At 29.7% G+C, this 16,441-nt stretch overlaps 3 protein-coding genes across 4 annotated transcripts in view; 2 read left to right on the forward strand and 1 right to left on the reverse strand.

The window, feature by feature from the left end:
* Positions 1–2,596, forward strand: part of LOC130442043 (arylalkylamine N-acetyltransferase 1-like) — a 53,198-nt gene extending 50,602 nt beyond the window's left edge. The window contains exon 4 of the mRNA XM_056776010.1: positions 270–2,596. Coding sequence (XP_056631988.1) covers positions 270–468 — 199 coding nt within the window. The 3' untranslated portion in view covers positions 469–2,596. The remainder of the gene's footprint in view (positions 1–269) is intronic.
* Positions 2,597–3,745: 1,149 nt separating this feature from the next.
* On the reverse strand, positions 3,746–5,566 carry LOC130442044 (60S ribosomal protein L27a). The gene is made up of 5 exons (XM_056776012.1): positions 5,525–5,566; positions 5,262–5,325; positions 4,999–5,096; positions 4,785–4,937; positions 3,746–3,956 (listed from the first exon to the last, which is right to left on the reverse strand). Exons 1-5 carry the CDS (start codon positions 5,525–5,527, stop codon positions 3,828–3,830), a joined length of 447 nt encoding a protein of 148 aa, XP_056631990.1. The 5' UTR covers positions 5,528–5,566; the 3' UTR covers positions 3,746–3,827.
* A 281-nt stretch (positions 5,567–5,847) lies between these two features.
* On the forward strand, positions 5,848–15,447 carry LOC130442045 (ectonucleoside triphosphate diphosphohydrolase 5). Of its 2 annotated transcripts, none has more exons than XM_056776013.1 (10): positions 5,848–6,209; positions 6,705–6,834; positions 8,527–8,768; positions 8,831–9,086; positions 9,904–10,025; positions 10,577–10,742; positions 10,823–11,050; positions 12,334–12,390; positions 12,512–12,618; positions 14,148–15,447. In XM_056776013.1, the coding sequence occupies exons 1-10, from the start codon at positions 6,180–6,182 to the stop codon at positions 14,229–14,231; spliced, it is 1,422 nt and encodes a 473-aa protein (XP_056631991.1). In that variant the 5' UTR covers positions 5,848–6,179; the 3' UTR covers positions 14,232–15,447. The 2 variants fall into 2 exon arrangements, with proteins under 2 accessions (XP_056631991.1, XP_056631992.1); XM_056776014.1 differs by having other exon boundaries at positions 6,192–6,360.
* Positions 15,448–16,441: the final 994 nt, after the last annotated feature.

Consider the following 16,441-nt stretch of genomic DNA (forward strand, 5'->3'; position numbering starts at 1 on the left):
CATTCTATCTTCCACTTATAGAAACTGTCCATATAGAAATATTACATATAATATCTTTAACCCTTTCACGAAATGTGTCAGTATATTGAAAATAAACGAAATAGAGAGTCATAAATAAAACTTTCTCGAAATATAATTCATAGTAGAGGTGGGAATATCTCCCCATTGTAACACAAATATTCCTCATACAGATTCCACCAGTGCTGCCAGCTCTAGATGTATGAAATTATAACACGTAATGATTAATAGTATTTTTTTTGCTTTTACAGAGAAATTGCAAGATACGAGGGGTGCGGATTCATATCGGTGGATTGTACAAGTCACTATACAGCTTGTGCTGCTAAAAAACTTGGATTTGATCTACACTACACTCTTAATTACGAAGATTACAAAATTGATGGAAAAGTAGTTTTCAAACCTGAACCACCGCATAAATCTGTAACTGTGTACACCCAACGTATATTTTAGATAATTGCTCACGCATATTCACACGATTTGTATATAAAATTAACTGATAACAGGCATTTCAACCTAATTAATTCCCAAGAAATTTACTCTACTACATTTTTTCAAAACGTATTTAATTCGTCGATTAACTTGAATAAATACGAGGGCTGCAATGAAAGTAACAGACGTTTTGGTGTCAAGATATTCATATACCCAGTGGTAGCTTCCGAAGCGCGGCTTTCATACTTTGTATCAAGCTATGCTCCCCCAAAAGTTTCTAAAAAGTTGTATAATATGAAGCAAACAAAATCCTAAGCCTAAGTCAAGAGTTCAAAATCCCTAATTATTTTTATTCTATTTTTATAATAAATGTTTTATTTGTTGTAAGTCAAGAGCTCTTGTGCCAACTTTTCTCATCCTCTTCACCAACCTTGGTCCATCGGCTGGCGAATGTTTTGCTTTGTACAGTGTAAAAATTAATTATGTAATTAAAATTCCCTTAAGTGCAAATTGTGATAAAGGGAAAATTATGAATCAATTGATATTCTAAAGATTGTTTCTTCGCGATAACGCTTTTCAAAAAAACTAAGGATATATTTCTAATGCAATGGACAACCGGAGCGTGACGTCCCGGCATGGCCTCCACATTTAATTGCGGGCCCTGTAACCAGGATCAGGCTCGCTCCTTCCTCCCCCTTTTATGTTTGCGTGCTACTGGTATGCTGTTTCAAAAATTAAATGGAATGAGGGGTAAGGTAGAGGAAGTGTGTCCTTCCCGAAAAGGCGTTGCATGCAAACAGTAACTAGCACGTGGTACCTAATTAAATAGTAACTAATCTAGAATTTACGTTTGAAATTGTCATAATTATATATTAGAATTTTAATCAAAGATTCACGGTAAAATATTCTGCAATGTATTTGACTAGACCCTTGTGACCAAAGTTGCACCAGCCCTATCCTTCATGTAATGTGTGTTCCTTAAAGTTATCTAAAAAGGGTTTAATTAGTTTACTGTTGTATAAGGTGATGTGTTTTGTACCACAAGGTAATTTTTTGCTCAAAATTTATTAAAGAAAATACGATGAAATCAGAAATCATCGAATACATATACCATCGTCAACGCAGTTAAAATGAAAGTAATCCCTGACCTGCGCTAAAATAGCGGTCTGTCACGTCAACACTCCTGTAGTCTATTGCTGTCGAAGTAGATTCAAGGTTCCCAACTTAAGGGTTTCCCCCCAAATTTGGGTATAGAAATGTGGGAAGGGATACTTTTAGGGGTATTTTTATAACTTAGATGCATTACATAATATCGATTGAAATGTAACAAAATGATTTTAAATGAAATTAATTATTGTTTGTTTGAAATTTATTATTTGTTCGATGTTTCATAATTTTTAATGTTATTTATTTCGATATATATTTTATGAATAATAAAGTTATTTAGGGGTAACCCCTAGTAATTATGGAGATTTTTAGGGGTTTTTGATTGGGGCTTTAGGGAGATAAATTTTTTAGAGTTGGGAACACTGAAAGAAAACTCAGCACATCAGCTTGGCATACGAGAAAGAATGTTAGCATTTCAAATGCAATCAAAGGCTAACAAGTTGCAAGCTCCAAAATTTTGAATTTCGTACCGTGCATGACACATGAGCACTAGGTCGAATTGTCATATTTCGAATTTTGATTTCAAATAATCTGACATAGTGTTTCCTGAAAATAAATTCATCGATTATTTTTGCATTTTTGCACTGTTCGCAAAGATCAAATTTAACATCGATGTGAATGAGCCATTGGTTTCACAGGGGAAATTTCAAGAAAACTTAATCTCTAAAGTATCTATTTTTAAACGTCTGTTACTTTCGTATACATGAAAAAAAAAGTGAATATACATAATTAGGGAAAAAAGTTGAAATCAAATAATTACCCAAATATCCGAACCAGTTATTGAATTTCAAAATATTAAATTTGTAAAAAACTTGTGAAATTTACTTATACGCGTTATTGTTTTTATCATTCCCTGTAAATGGTTGTGTTTAGGAATTTAGATTATGTTATGTAACTTAATTAATTGAATGTGATAACTGTTGTAAAGATACTTAAAATATATAAATATATATATAATTTTTTTAATAAAATGTTGAGGACATTGAAATATTTTATTATTTTCCTTCCCAAGTTGAGCAGATAGGAAATCCGATATATTAGCAGAAATGACAAATATTTTATATAGTTGCCACGTTATAATTTTTGATGGCTATTAAATAATGATACTGGTTACAAAAAAGGGTTTTATTATAAAAATTATTCTACATTCGATTGCTCCCCTCTCCTCATCGCCCACTTTTCCATACGTTTTTTCCATTAATCGAAGCAGTGCTGGAAGTCTTCTTTGGTGAGGATCTTTAGGAGCTTTGCCGTTTTTTGCTTTATTACTTCTAATGACTCAAACCAGGTCCCTTTTAAAACAGATCTTTTTCTAACCGTTTAAGGAAAACTTTGACTGAAGCTTTATAACATAATTTTATAGGGGGATTTTATTAATAAATAGGAAACCTTTTGCTTTACGATCAGGATTTTTTATAGGGAAAAAAATTTTTTTTCGAACTTCCGCCATTTTATTAAAATTTAATATTTTTTGCGACCCCTACGTACTTCGTTTACTTTTAGCTCAAACTTGATTTTTATGTTTCAGATCAGTAGATATGAAGAAAAGTTGGTAATAGTAGAGACCTCTCTGAAAATTCCTCTTGATCTCATAGCTCTGTATTGACGCCATTTAATTTAATAAAGTCGTCTAACCAGATTTTACACCTGATATAAAGTTTTTTAGAAAAAAATTCCAAAAATATTCTTCAAAAACCGAGCTCTATAGCGTTGTTACCCCTGTAATGAGAACTACAGACAGCCGATAGAAACATTTTCTTAAATTGATTCCAATAATTCAAACAACCTCACGAAATGTTTCATCAATTATAGCATAACACAAAATCCTTTGTTTACGGTAAAAGGATTGAAATCAGCCGATTTTGACATTAGCTCTAATCCCAGGTCAAATTTCAAATGACTTCAACCCCCCCCCCCGATTATTGTGAAAGTACGTTCGATCCCCAACGTGATTCAGAATTTGACACACGAACAAAGGTATTAACTTGACGTAATATCGAAATGGCCTGTCTAAATTACTTTTACTCAGCAAACATTGTTAAAATATAACCTCATTTTCGTTCCATCCCACTCAACAATTTTTGTTCCTCTCTAATGTTATGTCTGAACGTTACAATAAGAAACATTAAAAATCATTGTAATTCATATAATATGCAGTGGTGAAAATAAATCAAATTTCAAATAATTTTACAAATTTATTAGCGGTTAAAATTTCACGCACTCAATACACATGCACCTCCTACAGCTTTGATTTTATCTTCAGCCGATTTTGAGAAGAATTTAGCTTTAACAATAACTGGTTGTTGAGGTAAACGACCTTTACCCAATAATTTGTAGTAGCCCTGTCAAAGAAGATAAATTTCAATCAATCAAAATATATACATATAAATATTAACAAAAATTATATATTTATACATAATCAGATAATGAACATTCGGCATCATAAATACGACCGCCCGTTCTAAATAGTCATCATTTTAACTATATATGTGCAATCGCAGTTATAAAATCATGCACAATAGCTACACTAGAAGTGATTCTAAACCTTTCATCTTTTCACATAGTACTGGAACACATAGCACATTTTGGACTTTTTAAAAGGGGTGGGATTAGCTGTAAACACTGGGTTCCCCAATATCGCAGCAAAGAAGGGGAACACAATAAATCCTTTAGGTTGCAGTGTATATGATACCCCAATAGATACATATACATAAAACTCTAAAGAATAGAAAAACAAAAAAATCCTTATTAAAATCAACAACTGATACCCATATTCACAAGTGTTTCAACCAATGAAGATGAAACTTTGTTATCAAAATATGGATAAACATGTAAATCTGAAAATAAAATCTGCAGTTCACTAAAAGATAAAACAACTAAATTCCTGACCAGTTTTAACTTCAAAGCTTCTCATCAAAACATTGTAACAATACTAATAACTATATAGACACCTGATGACTGCTATCCCTATATGTTTTAAAACAAAAAAAAATTTCATTAACATAATTTCATTGTAAAATTTATAGGAAGATATTTCAACAGGTTGACAACAGGTCAACTACAAAATAACTCATATTTTAAATTAGTAATTTGAATGATATAGTGATAAAATTATGAAAAGGGCCTTGGCAGTCAATGTATTAGTAAAAGAAACAAGATTATCAACTTACCGCTTTAACTATATCGATAACAGGTGCTTTTCCTTCAGCGTTATCCTTATATTTCAACCTAGTCTGTTCGCTAACTAGTGTCCATAATTTGTCTAAGTTAATAGCTGGACACCATTTGGAGTTTTTCCTTACATGGTAATTTCTCATACCCAACTGAATTGAAAATCTTGATAATTAATTTTATTATATAATAATAGTGATTAAAATACGATACCTTTCCAAAATATCCGGGATGGTACTTGTCGAAGTTAATCCTATGGTGGTGCATACCACCAGCGTTACCACGACCTCCAGGATGCTTGCGGTGTTTACCTAAAATATAGATTAGTAGAGTCCAAGAAAAACGTGTAGAACTGTTTAAGTATGTTTTGGTCATCAGTAACGAACATGAATCATTATATTCATACCGCCCGTTCGACATTAACATCATTTGAAGAGATTTTCACTTATTTTATATATATGTTAATATGAACTTACCAATACGACCGTGACCATGACTTACATGTCCTCTTAGTTTCCTTGTTTTCTTTTTATGTGTCGACTAAAACAGAAAATAACAACTAAAAAATTAATTTTGGAAATCATTTAACAGAGGCAGATAATGAGTAAAAAATAATGAAATCAGTGAATATAATTTAATATCAACACACTTTATTTGAATGAAAATTGGGGAAAATGAAAAAGATTAATGAAATATTTTAAAAAATTTTAAACTTTCAGCAATAACCTACAACACCTACCATGTTGACGGTGAATGAAGAACTTTATCAAGTTGGTTAACTTAAACATTTAAAAAACTGACAGGTTACTAAAGAGGATTGTATTTAGTCAATTTTTCGCGGATGTGGTATAAACATGAGGATTGAAAAGAAAGAAAAGATTTTAAAAGAAGTTATACAATTTTAATTAATAAACCATTTTTGATAATTACCATATTATATATAAAAATAATCACAGTCTAAAATAATAATAATTGTTATTTTTAGGCTATTGTTTAAATTGATAAATTATTCTAAATATAAAGAAAATAAGCAGTTGAATTTTATTAACTCGTATATTTTATAAGATTATAAAAATATTTTTTTATTAAAATATCCTTTGCTATAGAGTAAAATTTAATGTTGGTAATGTCATATATAACATAAAATAAAAATATCTACACATAGATAATTATTTAATCAGTCGATTTCGTTGAATTTGCCGGTATAATGATATGTTAAATGTATTTTTTCGAATCACTAATAAATAAAAAAAACCTTGAAATTATATCTTAGTTAATGTAGTGCGCGGACATAAGTTGCATTAGATTTTATGGACAAAACTGCCAAATTTAAAAATCAATAAAAGCAAAATACTCTATTTAGATTCAATACAGTTATAAATAGATCGAAAAATATGCCCAACGCCGAATTACGTAAACGAAAGGTACGTACTCTATAATTATTTACAAGGTTTTTTTTGCATACGTGGGACAAATTCGACAGCGCCCTTTATTTACGTTTTTTATATATTTAAATTTTATATAATTTATGTTTTTAATATATTTTGAAGAAATTAATTGATGTACGAAATACTAGTAAGTCAATATTTTATTATTGATACATAACCTAAATACATATTTAAGTGATACATGAATAGTAATATTGAGAGCTTGGTAATATTTATTTTTTTTACTTTTCCCCTATTATCTAATAATTTAGTTGCAGGAATTATACATGTTTCATTTAATTTTATTCAATAATAATAATATTATATTAGCATTTTGTATGTTTACTGTTTTCATTCAAATATCAAAATTCTACTTTTAATGCAAAGTAAATGTTTGGTAAACTAGAACAAAAATATTTCAGGGTCAAATCAATTATATGATTAAATGTATTTTTTGGACCGTTCAATTACAATAAATTTTTGTTATTTTAGATAGCACAGCACAATAATGATAAACCCAATAAAGGGCCATCAAAGAAAAAGAAGGAAAAAGGAGTTATTTCCATACACACCTCACTATTGTGTTTAATATTAAGTGGAACCATTTTTACGACTTTTATAAGTAAGATTTATTATATTTTTTTAAATTATGACTCAATATTATACCTTTAAATCTGCTTGTTAAAATTATTCCCAATTAAGATCATGCTGAACCTTCTGTAAATAAGCAGGTCCTGTAATAGTATTGAAGGATTGTTTCATGATACTGTTGGAGAAAAATTAACAACAGTAATTGACTTAACAAGATTTATTCCATTTTAAATGACGAAAAAATTTTTCCCAACATTATTGGGGAAACTTATACTTAGTTAATCTTGTTTCCATTTTTTTTGTGTTTTTGTTGGCTATGGTTCAGCTATTTCCTTGGCCTTAGATCAACATATTCTTGTCTAGTATTATCCACCAACTTATTTATCTGGAAGTTGGGATGATTCATTAACTTTTCAAATCTTCTACTGGAGGTGCCATTCGTGCGTATTTGAATCTTTTGGTAAATCTACTGATGTATAAGAGGTGTTGGCTTGGCTGAAGCTGAAGTTTTGCTGCATTTAAAGCTTCTTATGATGGCCCTTGGTACTGTGTTCCCATGTGTAGGTGTAGTTCCCAAGAATGACGGGAATGAGATAGAACTTGCAGTTGCAGCTTGGATCTTCTTCTGACGAGTCCTTTCAATTGCCGATTTGTACACTACGCAGGCCTTGAACATGATAGTTTTGACAAATCGTCACTTAAGTTCTAACATCATTTAAGTCAAAAATGACAAATTTCCAGGAAAGCGCCACTTTTTTTTTGAAAATTTATAAACATGGATCAATTTCAAGATTTTTCTACAATTGTAACAGATGCAGTTTTTGATTCTCTATCAAATCACATTCAAAAATCAAAAAAATAAAAAGCTGTTTTTATATCAGGACAATTTTGATAAAAAATTTGACGCATTTTTACATTTCTATCAATTTTTGTTAACTGAAAAAGATTTTTCATATAGGGTATTTCATCTCTAGCGAATTTTGGATATATATTTTTCAAAGATTGTGATATAACAATTGGTTTCACCTTCAATAAAATCTAAATGATATCGAAATGGGATTTCCTGTAGATTATTATTAGATTAATTATTTGCATGTCTAATCATTAATAAATGATGGAAAAATGCATTAATTAAAACGAAAATAGCAATTAACAATAAATACCATTATTTTTTTCTTATTTGAAATCCATTCACATAAATTTTCACTGTTATTTTAATAATTTACAGAGTAACATTATAATTGAAAATAAATAATTCAAGTATAAAATATTCATATAAAAGCGGTGCTTATAGAAATCTATTTGCCAAAAGTGACATCTAGATAATTGTGGATACTTTGAATTTCAAAGTTCATTGTTATAGTTATTTGAACTTAAATCCAGTTGGGTGTCAACAATATTTTCTTTTATTTATATATTTCCTGGACAAATATGAGGATTAGGCAACATGGCAAGGTCATGATATGAATAATCTGTCTCTATTAGTTATATATTTATTTTTTTAACAAATATAAAGTTTAAATTTACTTAAGCATTTATTTGTTTGTTGTCTTATTTCCAAATTATCAAACATAAAGCAAAATCGCTTAAAAAATTATAACTGTGATTATTGATATTTTTTAATAATTAATAATCAAAATTCATGGTAAAAATAAATTTTCAATATATAAGAATCTTTAATTTGTGTGATTATAAATTTCAAATATTAATTGTCCATTTTCAGTTTTATATACGGATCAAATACCATGGATGATGGCACATAGGGCAGTTGATAGTTTTGCTAAGAATATTTTAGGAAGTCATAAACCCGTTTATGCAGTTGTAATAGATGCGGGTAGTACGGGCTCTAGGGTGCTCGCATATTCTTTCCACGAATCATATTTTGGGAACCAATTGATATTAGATAAAGAATTATTTGAGTATACCAAACCTGGTCTTTCATCCTTTGCCAAAGAACCAAAAAAGGTGAGAATACCTATAAAAATTTGTATTAACTCGAGGTATATTCTTATTATTTTTTGTTATAGGGAGCAGCGACAATAGTGAAACTTTTAGAACAAGCAAAAATAGAAATACCCCAAGAGTATTGGCCGAAGACGCCTTTAATTTTAAAAGCGACAGCTGGTCTTAGGATGCTGCCAGTTGCGCAAGCCGAAATGTTACTGGAATCAGTTAAGGAAGTCTTTAGAGCGGCGCCATTTTTAACAAATGAAAATTCAGTTGAAATTATGGATGGTACCGATGAAGGAGTATTCTCGTGGTTTACAGTCAACTTTTTATTAGGTGGGTGACTTATCATTATCATTAAATTTAGGTGAATAAAAAATATTGAATTTAAAAAAAATTTTTGTAGAATTATAAACATATTATAGAAGTGAGAAATATTTTCTTAGCAATACTTATTTCCAATAAACTCTGAAGAAGAATTAGACTTGATATTGCAAAAACTGTGAATAACTTGTTTCAAATAATTATTTCCAACAATTTATAAAATTGAACAACAAAGTTGATATCACAAAAACTAAAAAATACGTCAGAAATAATTATTTCCAATAATCTAAGAGTTAAAGTTGAAATTGACAACACTTATATCACAAAAACCATTAAAATGTTGCCAGAATTGATTACTTACAACAATTTATTAAGTAGAGTTAAACTTGGCAACATTGATATCGTCAAAAATTCGTTTCAAATTATTATTCCCAATAATCTGGGAGTGGAAGTTGAACTTGGAACACTTATATCACAAAAACCGTAAAACATATCCAGAAATAATTATTTCCGATAATCTATGGAGTAAATTTAAACGTGGCAACATCTGATATAGTTAAATTTATTATTTGTCAGTTTGTATATCTTTATAACCTAAAAAGAATCATGTTATTTGAAGAGGCCCTCCATAAATAATAAAGTTCCGCTTTAGTTATACTCGGTATAATGGAATTAACGTGAATTCTGCAGTAGTTGTGTTTCGAAATATTAAAATATTTGTGGTATAAAATTAAACTTTCAAAAGAAGAATTATATTGGAAAAATTAAAACGGAAAAAGAAGATGAAGATTCCAGATTCCATTTAATTTTACTTAATATTAACTTACAGATAGATTGAATGGAGATTCAGCTCGAACTGTCGCCGCTCTCGATTTGGGCGGTGGCTCTACTCAAGTTACATTTGCAGCAATGACACCAGCTAGTTTACAAGAAAAAGATTTAATCCAAAAGGTAAATTTGAATAAATATAATCAGTAGTTGATGTTTTTGAACATAACCTTATTTATTGAAGAAGTTGATCCCCTCTCGAATTATTTGATTATTTATTTATAAATCCACTTTTTCATAAGGAAAAGTGAAACTTTACTAATACGTTATCAGATCAGTAGAGAAGGGGACGGTTGGGCCAGACAGTTTTAAAGGTCAATCCGTCGTGGGAGGACTCTTATCGCGTCTGGCGGGAAAATTTCACGATGTCAAATGGCAGGAAAAATTCGTGTGGCCGGATGGCGAGAAAATGTCGTCGAATTGTGGGAAAAATTCGCATTGTCGGTTGGTGGGAAAACGTCTGCTGGAGGGTTATAAAAGAATATTAAAATTATTGAAAATTTAGGGATAACAGGGACAAACAAGTTCGCCTTTTTGAAAGTACTTTAACGTTATTTTTTTCTTCTTTTCTATTGTCGATTATATTCATTATTGGTCTCGTAAGAAAAAGTACCTCGGGTAATTTTGAGTTCAGTACATGTAATATTCAATTTTTCTTCTATTTTTTCCAACAGGTAGCGTCTCCAAAGGGCCCTATGCCTGTATACACAAACAGTTTCTCAGGTTTAGGTCTCATGGCAGCCAGACACGCTATGTTCACCCTTAACCAGCCAAATTCGGTGAATGTTACTAGCGAATGCGTTAATCCTATAATTAAAAATAGAAAGTTCATCTATCACGGTAAATATAACACTGAATGTCAGAAATTACTCTTCATCTTAATCTTTTCAATATTAATTCTTATGTTTTACATTTTTTAGGAACCGAGTATTTCGTTTCTGGTCCCCAGGAGAATTATGCGACATCAAAAGTGAGGGGTACCGATACAATAATAGGGGAAACTGTTCCTATTGTTAATTTTGATAAGTGTACGAAACTGATAATGAATTATGTGAAAAGTAAGGCGAACCCTCCACAAGAATTACCTATGAAAACAATATTTGCATTTAGTTACTATTTTGACAGAGCCACAGAGGTTGGACTGATAGGTAAGTACCATGTAAATTGAATATTCAATTTTTTAGTATCTATTACAGTCTTTTAGAGCTACCGACAAGTGTATTTTGTGGGGTTTTGTTTTTTATTTTCCATTGCTTGAGTCAGTTATTGACGTAGGTGACATTGTTTTGTGAATTTTTCTTGGTTGAATGTTTTGATTTCTTGGTTGGTTTGGTCTTTTAGTTTTCAATTATTCCCAAATATGTAGCTTTAAATTAATTTATTGTTACACCCTATGATTGTTTCTCTGTTCTGGAAGAAGAAGACTGGTAGGAAAGCGATTATGGTGACGTCGGAAAGCTGAAAGAATTGGTGCGAAAGGGGGTTAACAAGGATGGTAGAAATACACTATTGGCGGTGTATTAGGACTTATTCAATGATTTGATAAACATCTCTGACTTAGCATAATCAGATTTTTACCCTTAACTATCTTAACTTAAAAAAAATTCTAATGAAAATTCAGTTTATTTGTTCAAAGCTGACTCAAAATATTGTAGATTGGTACAGTTTTTTCTAAAGGGCATTAATTATAACGTTTTTGGTTGTGCTTAAACCAAAATTTCTAAAGAAAGTGTCCAATTATGGGTAAGTGGTGAGATGGTGCGTATAGGTGATCTGATCAAATAAAAATCGTTTAAAATCCATGAAATTTCACAAAAAAAAATTAATTTCTATTTATTTTTTCAAATTTGTCTTGAAATATTGTAGATTGGAACGAATTTCACGTTATATCTATCGTTTTTGGTTATTAATGGCAATAGGATAGTTGGAATATTATTGGCAGAATGCTATTAGTGAACTTTGCAATCTGTTAAGTGCTTCTAGAATAGCAAACAGTTCAGCAGAGTGGATAGATGTAATAGGAGGGAGTACAAAGGATTTCGAAATATTTTCGGAGTAGAAAGAGGCTCTAGCTTCATCTTTGTTTTTTGGAGCACCGTGTACACCTTATGAAAGTTCTCGGGTTCTTTTTTGTTGAATTTTTGTTTTATTATGTTTGTTGGTGTTTTCGATACATTGAGGTAGGCAAGATCTAGGTCAGTAGTAGGAAAATAGCTTCTATTGTTGATATATCACAGATATTTGGAAATTGTAGATTCATACTGAATAGATATGTGTTGACCCTGTGGTAGAATGTTTATATTTTTGTTTTTTGTTCAATTTACGTTCACAATTAAATATACTCGTGCTGTATTACAAAACTGTTATTTATAAATGATCCTCGTATACTCTACAGTAAGATTCTATATAATTATTTTTTTGTTAACTATAGACGAAGCAACCGGAGGAAATATATTACTTAAAGAATTTAAAGAGGCAGCTGAAAAAGGTGAGAATCTTTTCTATATCATTTACATTTCACCCTTTTTTTCATAAATCTCATAGATTTATGAAAAAAGTTCAGTTTCCGAGTCAATTCAATGTGAAAAATATTCGTTTCATATCTTTAGTCTGTCATGAAGCTAATGCGGAACAACCTTTCATGTGTTTGGATCTAACATTCATTTGGATATTGCTAGAACAAGGATGCGGCTTAAAACTGGACACTAGAATATTCGTAAGTAAAGATTAAATTTCTTAATCGATAATAAAATTTTCAGTGTAGGTTGTATTGCAAGTTTTGTTTTCTCATTTTTATTAAAACAATTTCGAATTAAATTTTTGATGATTTGTCTAGTCTGTTGGTCACTTTTTTGAACATTTTGTTGAAAGATTTTATAAAAAATTTCATTTTCACAATTATTTTTCATTATAAATCATATATAATTATACTCAGTGGTATGGAAACTCGAACACCCAGTATAAACTATTTTAAAAATAATTCAGGTACAAGTTTATTAAAACAGTGTCAATGTAAGACTAAATAGATAGTTGAATATCCGATTTATTTGAAATTTTGCTATGGGAATACAATAATTTCATAAATTCGTGTCACTACTTTGATCAGGTTCATCAGGTTTAGCAATTTTTTATAAGGGAATCTTTGAAATCAATTTTTAAGTAGTTTAAAACGTCATAATTTTTAAAAATTTCATATTCTTATTAAAAATGGTTCACAATATAATAATAACATAAAATTGTACCATAATACTCATCAGGAATCATCAGAATTGGTAATTTATTTAAGTTATTCGTGCCTACTTTGATCAGGTTCATCAGGTATAATAATATTTTTGTAAGGGAATCTTTGAAATCGATTTTTGAACACTTTAAAACGTCAGATTTATTTGCAATTTCATATTCTTATCGAAAAACGTTCACAATATAATAATTTCATAAATTCGTACCATAATTCTGATCAGGAATCACCAGAATTAGCGAATCATTTTAAGGGAATCTTTTAGGTCGATTTTTGAGCACTTCAAAACATTGGATTTATTTAAAATTTCGTTTTCTTATTAAAGAACGATCAGAATATGATAATTTCATAAATTCTTTCCATTATCCTGATCAGAACCTTCAGGATTGGTGATTTTGTTTTTAATGGAATATTTAAAAGTCTATTTTCGGTCATTTCCAAACGTGGGATTTATTTGAAATTTCTTATTCTCATTAAAAAACGATCACAAAATAATAATTTCTTAAATTCGTGCAATAACTCTAATCAGAATCATCAGGGTTAGTGATATTTTTAAGGGAATCTTTTAGATCAATTTTTGAGCACATCAAAACGTCGGATTTATTTGAAATTTCACACACTTATCTAGGACCGATCACAATACAATAATTTCATAAATTCGTGCCACGACTTTGATCAGTTCATCAGGTTTGTTAATTTTTCTTAAGTGAATCTTTGAAATCGATTTTTGAACACTTTCAAACGTCGAACTTATCCGAAATTTTACACTCTTATTAAAGACCGATGATAATAAAATACTTTCATAAATTTGTGCTATGATCTTGATCAGATCATCAGGATTAGCTACTTTTTTTATTTTCGTTTTTTTGTAGAACCAAAATTTCCAAAGGTTTTTAGATATTTTTTAATCTAAAATTTAGTTTTTAGTCAATCCAATCCTATTGACATTTTATTTCGTGATTATATTTTTTTGCAATGTTAGTAAATATTTTCATTTTTCTATTTAGCTTCACAAAAAAATAAACGGCCACGAGATCTCATGGGCGTTGGGTGCAGCGTATGATGTACTCAGAGGCAAACAAACTGTTTAAAAAGTGATTATTATTATAATAGTAATGAAATTCGAATGCATCATTGTGTAAATTAGTATCAATTTTTTTTATTTATAAATAATTTAGTGTAAGGTCAACAGGTTCGGTTTTTTTCTATATTTTAATAATGTAATGATAATGTAGGACGTTTTTGATAAACGTTCGTAAACGTAGAAAATTTATTTCTTCGAAATGAAAAATGGTACACGCAAATATGATGTCAATATCCTTTGGATGTTTTTCGTTCCGTTGTAACTAATTATCAACAAAAAAAATTAATTCACAAATTAGTTATGCCAAATTGGTCAACTTTTTTCTCGTCATCCCAAATTAAATTAATTCAATTTGATATGAATAACTTGGTCCTTACAATATTATTTAGATTTTTGTCATTATTTTATTTAGCTCCATCAACAATCAGAATTACAATATTCTATAAGCTAATCTGATAGCTTGACGGTCGCTACCCTTCATTGGCGTGATGGATTCTCCCTTACTTCCACTTGTTTCTAGCTAATTATTGTCGATGGTAGTCATCTATACTTCCATTAAGTCATCTACCACTCCATTAAGTCATCTATCCTTCTATTAAATCATCTATCCTTCTATTAAATCATCAACACTTCCATTAAGTTATCTACCATTCTGTTAAGTCATCTACCCTTCTATTAAGTCATCTACCATTCCATTAAGTCATCGACCATTCCGTTAAATCATGATTTACCTATGATTCAAGTTGTGTATGTAATAGGACTTTGGAGTGATTTTTATTCTATTTTTTTGGATTTTGAGATCCCAAGGTGTTTATACAGTTTTTAGCTCAATATATACGAGGGTGGTTGGTGGGTAATTGTAGAATTTTCAACAATCTATCATAAATTTGTTGGCACATTTTTTTGTTTGTCATATTTTTTCTTTTTTGATTTGAATAATTTCGAAAATTGATACTAATGGAATTACATGAAAATTGTGCCTTATATATATAACGAATAAATGACACATAGACGTAACTGTTTGAAGGGTTAGGTGCTTTTAGATTTTGTCTATGATCTTTTTATTCACAGTACTATACAATTTTTTTGTTTGATTAAATGATGCGTTACGTCTTTGTGACAAATTAAAATACTTATTGTTACTTTCTGGTTAGGTTATTTTATTGGCTGTGCAACAATTCCACTTAAGTATAAATGTACGTCAATAAAACAGGTTTTTCAAATTGTAGTTTTATTTTATAAAATATAAACATGATCCAAAATATATATTTATAGTCTGTTTAATCTAATTTGAAATCCTTTTTATTTCTGTGAGATTCCTAAAACTGAATTTTCCTCGTTTTGAAAACCTATTCTTCAAAATCATTTGAAATGTTTTTTTAATAAGATGAATAATATAACAAATTGAGTTTTCTGAAAAACATTACAATCTTTACATTCTTGAAACTAAATTTGACATTGCTGTAACAAATATCTAAATGTGAAAAGTCTGCAAAATGTAACACGTTCATTGGTCCTTCGAGCCGGATGTGAATTAAACACTACCATTACGGTTTCTCTATATATTTTTAAAAGAGAACTAAAATCAAGATAATTTATTAAGAAAAATATTTTTTACTTTATAATAAGAAAGAATTATGTAAAAAATTGAGTTTTTCATTGAAAATAATGTCCTGGAATACGTGAAACTGGACTTTTATTGATTTAAAAGAGCTCAACCGACATTGCAGAAGTCAATGAAACTGAAAAATTCTTCAAAATGCTACGCTTTCATTGGTCGTTGGAGCCGGATGTTAATTCTTATAAATAATTTGTACTTGTGAATAAGCAATAATATAAAAAATTAAGAAAAAATATCCTCAAATCCTTAAACTCCGATTTAGAAGTCTAATCGACATCGTAGCAACAGATAACAGCGAATTTTTTTTAAAAAGTTGCCAATTATTTGGTCCTTCGAGCCGCATGTGAATGCCCAGCCTATACGTCCTGTTTTTCTTTCATCTGAAATTGAAAAGATTTAAACAAATAAGTTCTCAAAACTGAATTCGACATCGCAGTAATAAATAAATGTGAAAATTCTACAAAATATAACCAATTTATTGGTCCCTCGAGCTGTATTTGAACGATCCACCTATGTACTACTACTTAAACATGTATTTTTAACGATTTCGATACCTAATTGACATCGAAGCAACAAAAAACAGTAAAATTTTTTAA

This window comes from Diorhabda sublineata, chromosome 3 (assembly GCF_026230105.1).
Source record: "Diorhabda sublineata isolate icDioSubl1.1 chromosome 3, icDioSubl1.1, whole genome shotgun sequence".
Taxonomy (NCBI): domain Eukaryota; kingdom Metazoa; phylum Arthropoda; class Insecta; order Coleoptera; family Chrysomelidae; genus Diorhabda; species Diorhabda sublineata.

What these genes read in the sequence shown, in the direction of transcription:
- LOC130442044 (XM_056776012.1), bottom strand. An exon ending in TCATGGTCACGGTCGTATTG is followed by an intron (nt 5,097 to 5,261) that starts GTAAGTTCATAT and finishes TCTATATTTTAG; the next exon opens with GTAAACACCGCAAGCATCCT. An exon ending in ATCCCGGATATTTTGGAAAG is followed by an intron (nt 4,938 to 4,998) that starts GTATCGTATTTT and finishes TTTTCAATTCAG; the next exon opens with TTGGGTATGAGAAATTACCA.
- LOC130442045 (XM_056776013.1), top strand. Translation starts at nt 6,180, where the DNA reads ATGCCCAACGCCGAATTACGTAAACGAAAG. An exon ending in AAAAAGATTTAATCCAAAAG is followed by an intron (nt 10,026 to 10,576) that starts GTAAATTTGAAT and finishes TTTTTCCAACAG; the next exon opens with GTAGCGTCTCCAAAGGGCCC. An exon ending in TAGAAAGTTCATCTATCACG is followed by an intron (nt 10,743 to 10,822) that starts GTAAATATAACA and finishes TACATTTTTTAG; the next exon opens with GAACCGAGTATTTCGTTTCT.